At 39.4% G+C, this 17222-nt stretch overlaps 1 protein-coding gene across 2 annotated transcripts in view; it reads right to left on the bottom strand.

Annotated features, from left to right (window-relative positions):
- Nucleotides 1–14654, bottom strand: part of CFAP43 (cilia and flagella associated protein 43) — a 51218-nt gene extending 36564 nt beyond the window's left edge. For both annotated transcript variants that reach the window (XM_037400312.1, XM_037400311.1), the window contains exons 1-6: nucleotides 14550–14654; nucleotides 11197–11450; nucleotides 10306–10402; nucleotides 7388–7555; nucleotides 5856–6006; nucleotides 1113–1263 (exon numbers count right to left, since the gene is read on the bottom strand). In XM_037400312.1, the coding sequence (XP_037256209.1) occupies nucleotides 1113–1263; nucleotides 5856–6006; nucleotides 7388–7555; nucleotides 10306–10402; nucleotides 11197–11450; nucleotides 14550–14635 (907 nt within the window). In that variant the 5' untranslated portion in view covers nucleotides 14636–14654. The remainder of the gene's footprint in view (nucleotides 1–1112; nucleotides 1264–5855; nucleotides 6007–7387; nucleotides 7556–10305; nucleotides 10403–11196; nucleotides 11451–14549) is intronic.
- Between the last annotated feature and the right edge of the window lie 2568 nt (nucleotides 14655–17222).

Consider the following 17222-nt stretch of genomic DNA (forward strand, 5'->3'; position numbering starts at 1 on the left):
CAGTACTTATTACAGCAACTGTGCTATGCTGGTCTACCACAGGATATTACCCAGCACTAGTGTTAGGGAGAAGCATATTCCAGTACTCCTTTTAGACCTGACTGAACCAGTGAACTTCATGTGCATGGCAGGACTGACAACTTCCATCCCTACGAAGGATGATAGAGTACAGGCTGTCATTGCCAGCACAGTTTATGCTGGCTGTGTCTCACTGTCCTTTATCTTGGGAGTCCTCTGAATGGGCACAGAAGGCTAGTGTGCGGTGGCAGCAGAGGAGAGACCTTGTGATTCCCAGAAAAAAAAAGGTATGGAATGGGTGGCTGTTGCTAGAAAACTTTAGTCAGTCACTAGCTTGCCAAAGGTCCCCATGAAAAAAGACAGGTGGGAATATATATAGGGCAGATAAATTGCCTCAGCAAGTTGCAATCAATCCAAGGTCCTCCCATTCTAGAATAAATTAAAAGCAGACTTCCTTGAAGCCAAAGACACCTTCTGTTCACTCTGTGTGCTTCATACTTTCTGCAGTAAAGCCTGATAAGTCTTTACAGCCTTGTTTTCATTAGAAAATTGTTTATGTAAGAGCTGACCTCAAGGAATTCTATTAAGCAACATTACATTAAATTCAGTTTTCTTGTTTGAAGACTCATCACGAGTCTTCAAAGATCTGTTCTAACATTATCTAACATACCAAATGTGGACAAGTCAATCTTTCATGCAAAATAAAATAAATTATTGGTGCTTAACTAATAGTAAAAAGACTTTGTATGGCGGGTATATTAATAGCTTAATGTCAGTCTAGTAGGGCTGGTTAACAAGATCTGGGCTTCTGCAACTATTGCTTATTTTATCAGTTTTGATGTATTTAGAGCTTTTTCCCTTTTTTTACCAAAGAAAAATGAAAGCCCATTATTGGGTGCTGAAGAAACCCACACGGAAGTTCAAAAGACATTCTTAAATGTTTATCACAGTAATAAAAGAAATATGGTTCTACAATATAGCTTTATAATTTCTGTAAGGTACAGAATAGCAGAACAGAAGAAAGCAAAAAAAAGCTTTCACCTATCCACTTTCCTCCCTACTTGAATAAAACACACAATGCAGCTATTTCTTACCAGGTAGAGGTTTTTGTTGAAGAACAGAAACACTGCGTGTCTCAGCATCAATTGCCAAAATACATCCTTCTTTACAGCCCATGTAAATTTCTGAGGTTGTGGTCCAGCAGTGGGCAGTAGGATGCACTGAAGGCTTAATATAATTTCTAGGCTTCAGCACAAAAATAACTTCAGTCAACACTTGACAAACACGTGTACACTGTACAAGCAGTTACATGCATTTTAAGATTAAAAAAAAGATATCATTACATCATTGAGTCTGACCACTTGTACAACATCAGCTTTATTTTATTCAGTCATTCCTTCACTGAGGCTAGTAACTTAAGAAACAACAAGATTTTCCAGAAAAGTCTGTCTAGAGATAGCAGTGCAGAACTCACTTCACTCCATAGAACCTGTTTAAATGATTAATTATATTTTCACTGAAAAATTAGATATTTTTAAATTTTAATTTATCTGGATTTATTCTCCAGCATTTGCATCTGTTACAGTTTTGTCCTCTAACTTGGAAATCCCTCTGTTATCCTCCCTACCCTTACAAAGATATTGGCCCACCACAACCAGGTCGTCTCCCAATTTTTTTAATGATTAAGTTAAGATAAAATTCAACACATTTAGCCCCTAGACTTTTGGGATTTTTTTAAAGTCAGAATAGTACTGGAAGCCCAAATTGAAATGGTTACCCACTACAACCTCACCCTGACAAATGCTTTTCAGAACAGTCTTTCACTTTGTAGAAAAAACCTGCACATGTGGTCTTGCATACCTGGCAGTACTAAAACACGTTTTTTTAATAATTTATTTTCGCATATAATCCAAATTGTTCTGTAAAAGAGCTCTGTCAACCTTTGCATCTTCTGCAAGTAAATTCTAGAAATATCCCTGCCACAGACTTCCCATGTGCCTTGAATTTCATTTTGCTATAATAAATCTCATAAAACCATCATCCATAAAACAGGAAGAACAGATTCTCCACCAAATATTATTAAAGACAGTGAAACAGTTCAGATACAACAGTAACAGAGACCCCATAAATAACATGGTAGAACTAGATTGAAGAGAATTTGGGGATGGGGAGAGGGGAACAAAATACAAGAAAATCTTGGGAGAATGTTTAAAAGAGAAGATTCAAAGAACCAAGCATGTGAGCAGAAATGGTGAGGAACACTAGATAATACAATGGGTGGAAAAAACCAGAAGACTATAATTCTATAAAACACTTGCTGTCTCAGTAATGGTTCTATAAAAAGAGGAAATATGGATGGACTTGTGATGAAAACATAGGGCAGAGAATCATAAGTACCCAGATTTCATTACTAAAATATGCCAAGGACTTGCTGTATGATTCTCGGTAAGTAACTTACTCTCTATTTATGCCTTCAAAGCATTTTTAATTTCTCAGGGGGAAGCTGCTACAGAAATAAAACATACCAACATTTACTTTATAAATCAATTAGGACTAAACAGTAATAAATCTTTTAACAAATGGGGCTTTATAGCACTCAGAGAAAAATCTGATATAGTCATTTTCACTGATTCTATGAGACTTGAATATCACAAATCTTTGGGACAGTTGTAACAGAACTGCTTTGAATCCGAAGCTTCCTATGTAAAGACAGCTCCTGCAATGTTCCTTTGTACCTGCTGCCACGACTGCCTTTACACATAACCTAGATAAATCCGTTAATCCTAGGATGAGATTATGTAAATCCCAAACCAGGTCACTTCTTGAACTGTGCATTGGTACAGTGCTGAATCATCATCATAACGATAATGATAATAACATCTTTTTTTTAACTTCTCTCCCTTTTGAGTAGCATCTCTTTAGGGAAAAAAAATCCATGATGGATCAATCCTTGTCATGAAAGTTTTCATTAAAAGACAATGGAATAAAATTGTTATTGGGGACAGAGTGGACTCAAATGGGCTTGTCATGGTAAAGCATATTCAGAAAGCTCAGGTCCCAGCTGTAAGAAATATCGAAACAAAACTAAATCAATCTAATGCTAGAAAGAAAAGTACTGAGAGCTGTAGGATATTTCCATTCCTTTCACTCTGCTGCCCCGCTGTGGTTACACTTCCGTACATACCCAGCCCCAGTATCCTGCAGACTATGGAACCCTAACACATTTCAAAGCAGCGAACAAGTGTACTGGGGGATGGTCTCGCTTTTCTTACATGCCTCTCACACATTCTTTAGGAGTAGGCTACAGCCTTCAAGGCCTAAAGACTACAGGCGGAAGACGATTCCTTTAAATTGTAAATAAATGGTTCTCCACTTTGGACGCTTGCATCAATATGAAAATCATTGATCTCAACTGATTTGGATTTAGTGATAAAGAACAAAAATCCTTCTGTTGAATTCTGCAGAGACAGGTAGAGCTTCATCAGGCCATGATACTGGTCCCAGTGGATTCAACCGAATGCACCTCATTAACCACCACAAGAGAAGCAGGTTGTCTCTTACTAATTGAAAAAGCATTGATGATAGTAGAGAGGAAAGTAACTCCAAGGTATTTACTAATGTTGAGGCACAGATTTTAGGCCAATCTGCTCACAGACATTTGTAAAGGCATACAAATCATCAGTGATAGTAACCATTGATACATCTGCTGCAGTAGCTTGTCAATTTATAAACCCACTGAAGAATGGTAGTTACAGTACCTCTATTTCGGACACTCTAGTCCATTACAGCAAAAGTAATCCAAAGATACCGGGGTATCTGAGGAACTCAGCAAGTTCAGTCATTTCAATCTCACAGTTGCTACATTAGACACTTTTCATCACAAGGGTCTTGATGAAACAGTATTTTAAAGAAGTATCTTCTCCATCAATTATATTCTGATCAACTCACGCAGGAATTGCTTTACCAAAAATTTATGTTCCGAGTTGGGGTGCTGGAAGGGGGTGCTTAACCTGAAAAGGCATATGCATGCAATTCCCCCCCAAGGTTACAAGATCCAGTAGTGGCTCGGTTTTTCTGTTAGGTTAGAGATGGAGCATACGTGCGGCAGGCATGCACAGAGGGGAGAATTAGCACTGCAAGGCACAATAAATGCAAGTCCTTCAAAAAAATTACTCAGCTAATCTGGAGCAAGAAAATACACCAGAAATTGATTCAGTGCCTCCTGGTGCTAAACTGTAGTGTAGCACCTCAAAACCAGTTTGTATTTCTGCAAAAAAACTTTCATTTCTAAATAACCTGATGTTCATTAACTTGTCAATATTCACAACCAAAATGCATGCATCTAGGGAATTTGGACTGCAAAAAACTATCAAAATATTTACAATTTGATTTGAAAGAAAAGGAAATCTTTGTCAAAGACTAGTAGAACAATCTACTCTTACTCCAGAAATATTTCTATGTATATGGAGAACATATAAATATGGAGAACATATTTAGCACCTTGAAGATCCTAAAAAGAAATCTAGGTTTTTATGAAAGCAGCTGGGAATGCAAAGACCCTATAGTAGTATCTAGTATGGTTGAAAGTACAAACTTTTCTGTGTGGAAAAGTTCACAACATGGTTCTGTAAGTTCAAGCATAAGAACTTACCATTCCTGATTGGAATAGCATCCATTCAAGAAGAGACAAATTCTATTAAGCCTTACAGATCTAATATGACAATTGGTTTTTTCCCTCCAATAACTCTCTTAATTCACTTCACAGGCTAAAGAACAAAATGTTTTTTGCAGTTCATCATCTGCACATAATGTAAGAGGCAATAAAGCAGAAGAAAAATTCAATGCCCCTAATAAGCATCTATTATCTTCATCTTCCATGTTCTAAGTGATCTGAAATATAAGCAGTTGATGTGTAATCAGAATCAGTAGAGGATGTTTGTTTGCAGTTATCAATTATCCTGGAAAACAAGGGCATCAGCAGTTACACAGTTAAAAACCTCTGTGAATCTGAATGCATGAAGCCATGAAAAGAGGGTAAGGTCAGCAAAGCACCATTCCCTATTTTTTATTCTGCTTTGTAAGAATAAAGTTTATAGCAGAAAACTGTGGTATACTCTTATGCATGGTGGTTTTGGTGTGTAATATATATCTTAAGTCACAAAATCTAAATTGATGGTCTTAATCTTAGAAAAGAATCCTAGATTTGCAAGTTAAATGTTTTCACATTGGCAGATGCTTCTAGTTGGTAGTCAGATGAAAGTAAATTCCAAACAAAATGAAAACATTTTTGAAGCCTCTCAAAAAAGGCATCTCAAGGGAGTCTAACAAGTAAATGATCAAATACAAGTGAGACAAATGGCCAGGTCCCAACACTGACATTGGTATGGCAAGGTATTTCAGAAGCAGGCGTTGCTGTCTGGAATAAAGCTTTCAACGTTTCCATAGCCTGAGACATTTTCAGAGTTAAAAAGAAAAAAATCGCAAAGGGAAGTAACCTGGGAATAGGTTTTCAAGGTTCCAGCAGGTCATAATAGCTTGGATATGGTTAAATACATGCTTTATACTGCTTCTGGGACACAGATTAGTACCCCCACTGCACACATACATTACTATGCTAGTGCCTGTGTCAGAAATCTCTACATTGTACTGCACTGTGCAGTAGCAGCATGCCTGTCAAAACGGATTTTAAAAATATTGTTGAGAAAACAGATCTATTTACTGGGTTTTATCTGTTTAACAGACATTAAAATTATTAATGTAATTTATTGAAATTTTAATTTATTTGCATAAAAGTATAATGACTTGGAATAGTAAAAAGGAAAACAATCAGTAACTACCATGTATGTTTCTGCTTCATCTCCTACGAGTCCAGCAATGGCTGAAACTGGCAAATCAGGGCCATGGTATGGATCTTCACTATGAGAAACCGGAAAAAACCAATCCTTGTGAGGACTCATGGACCCTTGTCCACCAGGGAGTTTCACAGGGCTGTGAAAAATCAAGAGATACTGTCTGAGAAGAAATATTAACAGCAAATGCTGATATAAAACTGAGGAGCACATTTCCAAAACTTTGAGACACCAACTCAGTCAATGGGCTTTACTTCTGCAACAGTAATGGAGTATTGTGGTAAACAATCATTCTACATGCCACATACCATTTCACTGAAAAGTAATAGTAATTCTACTACAAGAAAAAATAATAAAATGTTCCTAACTGGCAGAAATGGATTGCCATGTTCTAGCTCAGTGTCTTTTTTTGTTGCCTTGTATAAACAACTGTTCTACATTACTGTTTCCTTATTAACCAGGATTAATAGTCACACTCCTAACTTTTATATGCTGCAAGGATTTATGCTTAATGTTTATTTGGAGAAAGTTTAACGATCATGAAAGATTGGCAGCAGTATTTGCATGATGCACTCTGGTAATCAGCATATGACTGGCTTGAGGATTCTATATCCACAAACTGTTGATTTATGACTTTGAAAAAATTTCTGTAAAATGAACAGTTCTCAGTGGAGGTTTAACCTCAATCGAATGGAATGAAAAGTGAGGAAAAAGGAGTATATATGTATTTTCATATGTATATAATGAAAAAAAAAAAGCAAAAAACCTTCAGTATGGTTTTCAGATCACAAATTAAGGCCTTGTCTGTACTTTCACTAGTATAACCTCATCAGTGGCAATATGTTGGTTATAGTCATAGTTAACAAGATTAAACACACTTGGGAATTGTGGAGTAGTTGCCACTGAAACAGCATAGGTGTTACACCTCAAGGACTCCAACCTGAATAATACATACTACTTTTATACCAGCCTCAAAAAAAAATTTAGCATAAATTCTAGGTTTGCTGTGCTCAGTGAACTGCATTGACAGGGCCACCTGCTCTGGATCTGTAAATCGGCCTCACAAGCTGGAAATTACACAGAAAACTGATACCGCTTTTGGTACAATTTGTGATTAAAACAACATATTGTTTAACTATGCTTACTAGGAAGCAACCTGACCCAAATTTAGTGGTTTCATAGCTACAAAAGCAAGGCTCAACATAGCCACTTGCAGGAAAGTAGTCCAGGCGGTCATGAGTTTGGTCATGTAGCTTTTGATAGAGGCTGCCAAAGCAGCTGATTAGTATTACCTTCATGAGATGCATAATTTTGGACATGTGAGTGCTAAGAAATGAAATCATAAATTCAGTTCACTTGATTGACTAGACAGATTCACACTGGTTGTGATTTAGCAATTACTGACTGCAGTTGCTAGGTGAACTAAATTGGATTAAATTCTTTGCAAACAGATATAGGTTACTAGTCTTAGCAAAAATACTTCTAGATTTTTCTCTTAACCTGAAGGGTGTTCCACTTACTTTTGCTTAAGATGATGCTCATCATTATTCCTTTCAATACACCAGATAGTAACAGATCTCTCATCAACAACACACAGTTGTTGCCAATTCATAGGGTTAAAACTTAAAGAGGTAGCTGTTACCCCTGGCCGAGACTCACTGCACAGGAGGATACTTTCTTGCCAGTTCCTTCATTAGGGAGAGTGAAAGAAAATCAAATCCATTAAATAAGTTAAAAACATTCAAGCCAAAGATCTGGATGTGACTGTGACTAACATTCAATATCAAGTATAGTAAACAAAAACTTTGTCACTCACAAAAATTTCTGCTGCAAAATAGTTAGGTCCCCTTGAGAATGAAAAGGAGGTGATTAATTAGCCACACAAAATTATTACTGTTACAAAAAGATTGAATAAAAAAATAATTCTGAAATATGGAATTTTAGAAACGTTATCATACACCTCCTTTTGTGAAAAGACCAACAGTCAAGACACTTGTTTTTTTCTTTATCATTCCATCAGTGACTACTTGAATGGAGCAAGACAACTCTTCAGCACCCCAGACCTCAGCCTTGCTTTTCCAGTCCATAACAATTATTTTAAGGCTTGCATACTCGAACTTGGAAGATATTATAATTAGGAAATAAAACACAGTCAGCTCGTGATTATCTATGGATGAATTACTTAGGTAATACAGTAACTGTGTTGTGAATGCAGACATACAAACTATGGCTACATTAACTAACTTGAGCACAAAACAGGGCAGAATTTGTGTGGGGCTGTTATGTATAGCTAACAAAAGCCTGAGAATCTGCTTTCCACTGACTTTTCTTTAGTCCACTGTAACCTATTTTATATTCTCAACATCTAATTTGCATATTTCTCCATTATCCAGATTAATTCTTGACTGCATTTGCATTTTTAGGTGCTGTCCAAGAACTGATTATCATCATTTGAAGAAAATGGTTAAAACTGTTTCTTAATTTCTTGGACATTATATCTGATTGCTAATCTAAATAACATTTATAGCTTTAGTATTTGTCATTACTGCTGAGAGGAAATGCATACACTGCTGTAAATGGATTTGTATAATCCTGTTGTTCTGGCCTGTAATAAATTCACTCACAAAAACAAATCAGAATGCAAGACAACGGTTAATATTGATAGCATATGCAAAAAATGAGAAGTATTCACACATACACAGTAACTCTCATTAAAATTACAGTAAGCTATAAGCTGCAATTCTGACTTTAAAAGATACCAGCGTGTCGCTCTCTAAATATCTGTCAGCATGTTCTCACCTCATACCTAACAGATAGTGCCAACGCTCTTTTAGAGCAGATAATTTATTAAGATCTGAAACTATACAGTACATGTACCTGAAAAAGAATCTGGCATTAAGCCTCTCCTTTGAACAGAAAAAGATGAAAGGCAGCTTTTGGTTATCCATAAGCTTTCTGTATTTTGAGACTGACATAACTTTCAAAACATCTCTTATACCTCTGATTTCAAACTATCTGCTTAAAATACAGAAACTGTGCAATCATCGTATAATGACACATTAAGAATGCTAAGGATTGAGATTTCTTGCATCCATACACACTCATTTCTACAAGGAATGCACAATATAATCCAATTGCAAAAATGAAGGTCCTGATCTCACAGTAAATTCACACACCTCTGTTCAAGTTATTAGAAATTCTGAGTGTAGTATTGTAAATTGGTTCCATTTTGTAACTAAATTCTTTCTAACTGGAATCTAGGATGGTTCTTTCATGACAATTAGCTGCTGATAGTCATATTCATGCTGATTCAAACAGATTTAAATTGTTTGGCCTCGGAAACTGCCGCTACTTCAAAGCATTTAAACATTTCTAGATATTTCCATTTTTAAGAATAAACTAGAGAAATCTTTCAAGAGGGTGGTGTTTTAAGTGCACACAAGGAACACATTAGCCCAGGTGTGCTGTTTCTGCTGTAAGTTACAAGCATGTAAGCCCATCAGGCCAGTGAGGCTGTCTTGCTTGTTTCTACTGTGCTACACACGCAGACATCCTTCCTGAACTACTGTGTACAGAGTTCAGAGCAAACATTCTTTTTCTTCACAAGAGATAAAGAAGCGGCATCTGTAATAGTATCTACTATCATTACTAAAATTCTGGAGTTATAGGAGTTTCTGCCTCTTCGCTAATTGTACAAGGAAAGGTCATCATTAAATTGGGGGTATACAGAATATTCTTTACGTGTCCTTGCTTGCCTTCCTCCTATTACACCCTCCCCATTTGTTTTGAAGAAGTGCTCAGAACCTACAGTCAATGAAAGCAATGGAAGCAAGAGCAGGATTATATTTTTGCAGAAAATTAAAAAAATTAAATATTCCAACTTTCTGTATCTGCACTGTATTATCTAGTATTTCTTTTCATGACAATGAGCAGAAAATTATGATCTAACCCAGTGACCCATGGTAGCGTAATCACTGAGCAAAACTGTATGACAGAACTAAGATCAAACACAACATTAAGAGGAACACTGAACATTCCAGGTGAACAGAAAAGTAGAAATTGGCTTTAGAATGCTTTTCCTCTTTTCAGCAGGCAACTTTCTTTCACAAACAGCATGGTTCTCAGCTTCCTAGGGTGAACAGATAATTAGCTGATGCTGAAGACTTTAGAAGTACTCCAAAACACAAAATTTTGAAGAAGGTAGAAGGCAGCTGTAGCAAAGTAACAGTCATTCTGACTAGTGGCTACTAATACTAGAAAATAAACAGCAAATTTGGTACAGAAAGTTTGCAGACAATGATCAATAAAAAAAAAAAAAAAGAGATGAAGGCAACCAGTCTGTCTTCCACATTTGTTTACTTAATTCATGCTAAAACAGTACACACACAAAGTATGAACAACATGTAAATGGTATTAAAGATATTTTTTTCACTCTTACCATACTGAAAGAACAAATTCTGGGATTGAAGAGTAACTGGCTAGATACGGGCCTGTGAAACTAAATGCAAGTAAGGTGTAATCCAGTTGAGCATTACCTGAAATGTAAAAATAAAGAACAAGGTCTTTAATTGCCCTGGACTTTACCATATGCTATCACAGATAGGGTACTCTTCTCAGTTCCACTTTAACTTTTCAGAGACATTCTTTAAGTCCCTGATTCCTTTGCCTCACTCCAGATTATTGTTTTGATTTGATCATAAAAATGTTCCCTATGTTTCACTGCTTGGAATTTTTTCAATTTTTTTTCAATAACACCTTGATTTTGTACAGTATTTTTCCCCCAAGTACCCTGAAATCCTTTGCAGTCATAACTTTACTCATATGGATGAAATAAGCAAGCAGTATGATCCTTATTTAAATGGCAAGGCACTGAAACATGGATAGTGTAAGCAACTTAACTAAGGAGAGAAATGTTATGAGGCAGCCAGAAATACCCATTAGATCCCAGACTCCGGAGTTTAACTGCAAGAACTCTCATTCTTCTCACATCTCGGATTTCCCAGTGTGGCTTTCAGCAGTCTGCCTGGAAGCCTACTGCAGTATGTTATTTTTCGTTATTCTGACTATATTTTCCTAGAAGGAATTCCATTTCATTCCATTTCTTTTCCCTTTAAAACAGCTCCATGTTGTATTGTCATACTCCTCCTTAGCCTGAGCTTAACTAAAAGTAGTGCAGTGGAAAATCCTGCTACTGTTTTCCATGCATCTTGTCATGAGACAGTTTCCTATAACACTGTTTTTCAAGTCTTATCAAAAAAACCCTTCAGAAAATGCATGACTTTACTATTGTTTTAATGAAATGGTGAGGGGAGGGTTATCACATCACTACCTTTTAATTCCGTCAGTTTACTCAGTTCTGGAAAAGTGTAGATATATATGATGGGATTCAGCTTCCGGTCTGAAAAGGCCAGCACTTGCCTGTTCCCATTCACTGCAAAGGCTCCCACCTGGCCAGTCTGACAGTGCAGTACTGTTGTCATCTTTGTTTCAATGTCCAGGAAGAGGATGTAATTGCCACAAGGGTAGCAGACAGTTTGATTGTTGATAAAGCCAAAGTTCTTGTTTGAGAATCCCTGAACCCAACTGCAGAAAGAGTAACTGAATGTTAAAACATTAATCAAAGACACACATTTCTCAAAATACTGTAATAAAGGGAATATTGTAGCCTAAGTTACACTGAACTGATGCTTGGGATTTAAGACTTCTCCTCATACCAATGTTGCAAAACCACAATTACTTCAAGATCTAGTGTTATGTATCATCCATTCGGCGTTATCCAAAAACATAGGGTCAATCTTATCCTGATAGAGTACAAAGGACTGTAATAAGAACATGGAGAGATGCTTATATTTCTTTCAGTTTTCACTAGAAATAGTTAGCCACTCCACAGGCTCTGGTTTAGTACTCATATCATAGTAATAGAGTGTACCTTTATTCTGAAAGAATTACACAGGTACAATCCATACTTGGGACCAAATTTTTTGTTTAACCTTTTTACACTTTCATAGTTCATCTCATCCCCATAAAATAAAAACTACAAAGCACAGCTTGCGTTTATATGAACCTAACCAGGAGGACTGTTCTGCTTCAAAGATACTAGTACTTTAACATGGTAAAACTTTGGTATATAAACAAGATGTGTTACACAAGGACTGAAATAAATTACTGAAGGGGAGTCAGCTTATGAACTTACTACGTATCAACAAATACATAACTGCCTGCAGATGTGTTTACCTTTCAGGAAGTGCATGGATAAACACCAGGGTCCTCTTATCAAAGGGATTTGCATTTACCACTACGTGAAGGTGTCTGACTGAGCCACAGCATAGCCAGGTAGTACGATGGCAGAAAAGTTTCAGCAGTGTAACAGATACCCTCCATGTACAACACTGCTGTTAGCACCTTCTCTTCTAATTTCTATTCAGAAACTTTCCATTCCTTCTCTTCTTCCAAACAAGAGCATTTGACTCAAAAAAAAATTTTGTCCTCTGCAATTGCAAGCAGTGTTTTTTTGCTCCTTTCACAAACATAAGTCAGTTGTAAGATCAGCTCAGCTGCTGATCCTCTACTCTTACTAGACTATATTACAGCCTCAGCACTCTCATAATTAGGAACATTTTTAAATGACTAGTCTTAAGATATTTAGGTCCAGCAGTAACTTCTCATTTTTTGAGTAGTGTCTGCTTTTGGCCTCTTTTGCTACAGACCAGAACAGGAGCACACTGCCCACGTGCTCATGCAGATGAACTGAATACCATGGCAACAAAGAGGAGACATTTTAGCTGATGAATGTTTTCTGGACCTTTTATGCAAGAACTAGATGCATGGCATGCCATGGCACATAAGCAGACCTTTATGAACATGCTCACAGGAGCAGCTCTATGCTTTTCCCCAACACTAGATCTGAATCAGTGGGAATGAAGTATATTTTAAGTTCTGTTTGCAAGGATAAAATGAAATCTAGAAAGTATGTATGCAGGGATAAATTAATGGGATGACAGTGAAATTTATCATCCTTATATAACCAGTAAAGGCTTAAGGGAACAAGGATTCAGGCTGTTATCTGATGGCACCTTTGAGTGGTACTATACACAGTCAGGTAATTACCCATAGCTTGCTCACATTTTCCATGCTGTGTCTGTCTCCAGCTTTGTATAAACACTGTGTCAAAATATTTCAGTCATGAACTTTGCCAGTTGGTGAAATGTAGATGGAGCAAAGTAATTAAGAGTTGCTTAGAAATTTCCTTACAAAGCATTTTTCCACTGAAAAATGCTAGTTTGTACAAAACAGATTTTATGAAGCCATGAGTTTTGTTAAAGTTCTGTTTTCTGAAGACATGCATTCCAATTGCCCACTACAAAATAATTTTCACTTTCTTCTAAAACTAATATACATACTACTACTCATATTAATTTATAAGACAAACTTTAAACTTTTCTATTTTATGGGAATAGGTTTTGTTTCACATTCAAAAGGGCTTACATTTTTGTTTTGTTTTGCATAATATTTTCATTTCATAATGGTGTTTTCACAAAGAAAACCTGCATCACAGCTCTTCCGAGTAACACCAGTTTGCACAAGGGACCCCCTCTGAATAGCAACGACATGCTTCAGACTACCTTTTTTACTCCACAAGTATCAGAGTGGTTAAGGCTGAACCATATTTCTCACATTACTGGAACAAATAATTTTTTCCTCTAAGAAGTGCTGCACCTAGAATTATGGACCTATGTCCCATACTATCCATAAGCGTTGATAAAACTGCTGAAATACTTAGAGTGGGCAAGGAAGTCAAGACATCTGTCCCATTACACAGAAAAAAAATTTCTGAACATCCTAGATTGTTGTGAAAGTCTCAATCAAGGTGGAGCATGAAGGGCTTAACTCATTACAGCTCCTATTTGTTCAGAACCAGAAAGCAAATTGTTGGATTACCAAGAGCTCTGGAAGAGAAGTGTTTTTCTATATGTACTGTGGGTCATGTTTGTGGAAAATGAAAATCTGTAAGTATGACATGCAGATTAGGATGCTGAGAGAGAAAGACACGAGTGAGGATTTAGAGTATCAGGAAAGTTAAAAGCAATAGCAGAAAACTGTGACAGTGGGGTTTAAGAGGTACAGAACAGCCACAGAAATCCTAGAGGTTGAAGTAGCCTGGGTAAAAGAGAAGAAAAACATGGACACAAACAGAACTGAACTGCCTGGGTTCATGAGAGCAGGTACTGAAAGAAAAGCATGCTCCAAGAGTTCATCAGAACCGCATGGTGCCAGAACCACTACACAGGAAGAGGCAACAACTCGTACCACACAACTCACCAAGCTCCAGCTTGAAACTAGTCAGGGTTGCTTACTCCCTGTTTCTGAGCCTCCTTATACTAAGGGCAGAGAACCTAAGTTTCATCTAAATCCACCAATGGCTCTGTCCCCACTATATGCTGCAGTCCAAGAGCTTCTTTCTTTCTCACCCCCGCAACTACCTGCCGCCCTGACGCGGAGCCACAGCACAGCGGCCCCCCTTCCCCTCCCTGTCAGGCCGGCCCTGCTCTCTGACAGCTGCCTACAGCTGACCATGGCGAGAGGAGCGAGGCCCCCAGAGTACCGGGGGCAGCCCAGCTGGGCTGAAGGTCAGAGGTGTATGTAGAGGCCCGGAGGGCGCAGGCTGTCCTGGCCGGCCCCCACCTCACTTCCAGCGCTGCCTCCTCCGCTGAGGAGCAGCATCGGTCGCCCGGGGCCTCGGCGCAAGGCTCCTCATCAGCCGCCTCCATCGCCCCACACCGCCGGCCTGTTTGCACCCGTCTCCTAGAAACAAGAACAGCTCCTACCATTAGCTGACGCGACACCTCGCGCCAGGCTTAAAGCAGACAGCTGATTGGCCTGCCCCCGTGCGCCAGCCAACCAACCAGCACGGGAAGGTATTTAAAGGGCCAGCAGCGCCAGAGGAAGGGGGCAGTAGGGTGTTTGTTTGCGGGTGGGATGGGTCGTTGTGATGTGTTGAGTCGCGCAGTCGGTAGCATACCTAACTGTCTCACATAGGCAGCGACCTATGTTTAATGCGGTAATTCTGCCTGTAAGTCACAGACATCTGTGACATCTGTAATCTTTTAACGTGGGTAATCATTATTGCTGTGTCTAGAAAGCAGTGGTTTTATCAGATAAGAGGGGCCAGCCTTGGGGGAGTAGTCATGGGTTCTGTTCCTCAGCTACCCCACGGGTCCTTGCTGTGGCCACGCATGTGCTGCTCTGGTTCCAGTGGTGTTTAGCCTTTTGCTTGGTGAGGCAGTTACACCTGTTTTCCCCTCACTTCTTGTGGTTTTCCTTGCATGAGGTACTGCAGTTGTTCTTGCAGTGCATAAGGTGGTGCTCCTGAAGCTTCAAGGAGAGCTGAGAAGCTGACCACTGGAAAGAAGGGACAGTAGGAACCTCCAAGTATTTTAAAAGCAGAATTAGTAGTAACACTTCCTTTTCCCTGTCCCAAAGGGAGAAATGTTACTTAGTGTTTTGCTTATGTTGGCTCATTATTACTTATCTATGTGGTGACAGTGTGCAGTGTTGTGACACTACTGTGCACTCAGTGCTATACAGCATGATGGAGGGTGGCACTCCTGTCCAGAGGCAGCAGGACAAACCCTGTACCTTATCTCTTGTCTCTGCAGGTGTTCTGTATGCCATGCGAAACTAAGATGGGGTGAGGAAATAGACTTATTTTTCCATGGTGCCTTTGAGGAGCTACTGCAGCAGGCAGGTCTTGTGATGCTGTTTTGGGCTCCTGCGTGCCTGTCTCTAGGCTGTGAGTTAGCAGGTTGCCTGTGTTGTTCTTAATTGCTGAAAGAAACTTCAAATGAATTTTCTTTTTTTCATGACCCAAAATGTTGCTGAATCTTTCCTAAGGGCAGGCACTCAGAGGAATGAGAAATAAGTCCTCTAGTCCTCTAACATTTTTTTTTTGATAGGAGGAGAAATTTATTTTGTTGGCAAAGGACATCTTATGTATAGCTTCTGTTTGCCCGGGGGCATGGCAGGCTTGTGCAGTCAATTACCACTCCCTTTCACTGCTTGAGCTGCTTATTAATTACATAATCAAACAGCAATGACTTAACAAAAAATCACGTTATTCGTCCATTCAAATGGATAATGGTGTTAGGTTCATGGTCACTTGACTAGCAGCCTTCTCAGTGTTTGCCTGCAGGAGAGATCACCACAGAAAACACTGGTGTCTGTGACATAATGCCTGAGGCCCAACTCCAGTGACAAAACCAAACCAAAAGTCAGCAACAGGCAAAATTTCCTCACTGGGCAAGCACAGATCCAGTGATGAGACTGGAGATGCTCCAGTTCTTCTAATTAGCCTTGGGGGTTTGGCAGAGAGGTGTCCTTTGCTAGGAAGGCCAGGAGTTTCCTTCCCTTCGGCTGCCCCAGCCCTCTGATGCCTACAAATGTACTGTTTCCTAATAACATACAGCTTTGGCCTGGAGGCTGCGTGGAAGTATGTGGAGGCCCATGAAGGGAAACAATTTAATTCTGGGACCATAGATCAACTTGGACATAGTGAAATAAATGCATTAAGAGGAAAGCTCCTCAATTTCCGCTATTATAGTCTGGGAAAAGCTGGTACAAGGAAGGCCCTGGTGCCCTTATCTCTGCTGAAGAGGGAGGAAAAGGGATGGAGAGAACTTCAGTCTGTGCTTCAGGTTTTTTCCTCTATGCACATACTGATGCTCACAGAGATCATGTTTGCAGAAGCAAGCATGAATCCCTCCATGGCTGCAAGGTAGTAATTAAATTAAATCTAACTTTTGGTGTGCCCCCTTGCCCGTTAGGTTATCTGTTGCCTCCTTTTGGGTTTTCATTGTGAAACAGTATAGCTGTAGGAAAGAGAAACTCTCCCTGTTACCCTCAGGGTAGGACTGATTGGATTTTGAAGGGCAACAGGTGATGCAGTGCTGCTGGAGCCGGAGAAGACCCTGTCCAGGTGGGAAGGGAAGCAGAGGCAGGCCTGGTGCCTCACCAGCTGCTGGAGGCACCACTTGGAAAAAAAAAAGCAAAAACCAGGCATATGGGGTGTTTTGCCATAGGTTTCCTATTTAAATGGGAGTGCCAGCTGGGGTGGGTTATGCTGAGGTTATAAAGGAGAGTATTCAGAGCAGCGTAACAGTGCCTGCCCCAGCGAGCAGGTCAGCATGTCCGCCGGGGAGGGTGGGCAGCTCAGAGAGGGACCACCGGCGTGCACCATGCTCCTTCCCGGGCAACCCGAGCTTCCCCCCCCCGAGGGCCACCCACCGGCGGCAGTGCCACCTGGGGGGCGGGCATGGCTCCGCACAGCCCCGCCACAGCGCCGCCGGCCCGCGCTCGCCG

Source organism: Falco rusticolus, chromosome 9, assembly GCF_015220075.1.
Source record: "Falco rusticolus isolate bFalRus1 chromosome 9, bFalRus1.pri, whole genome shotgun sequence".
Lineage (NCBI taxonomy): Eukaryota > Metazoa > Chordata > Aves > Falconiformes > Falconidae > Falco > Falco rusticolus.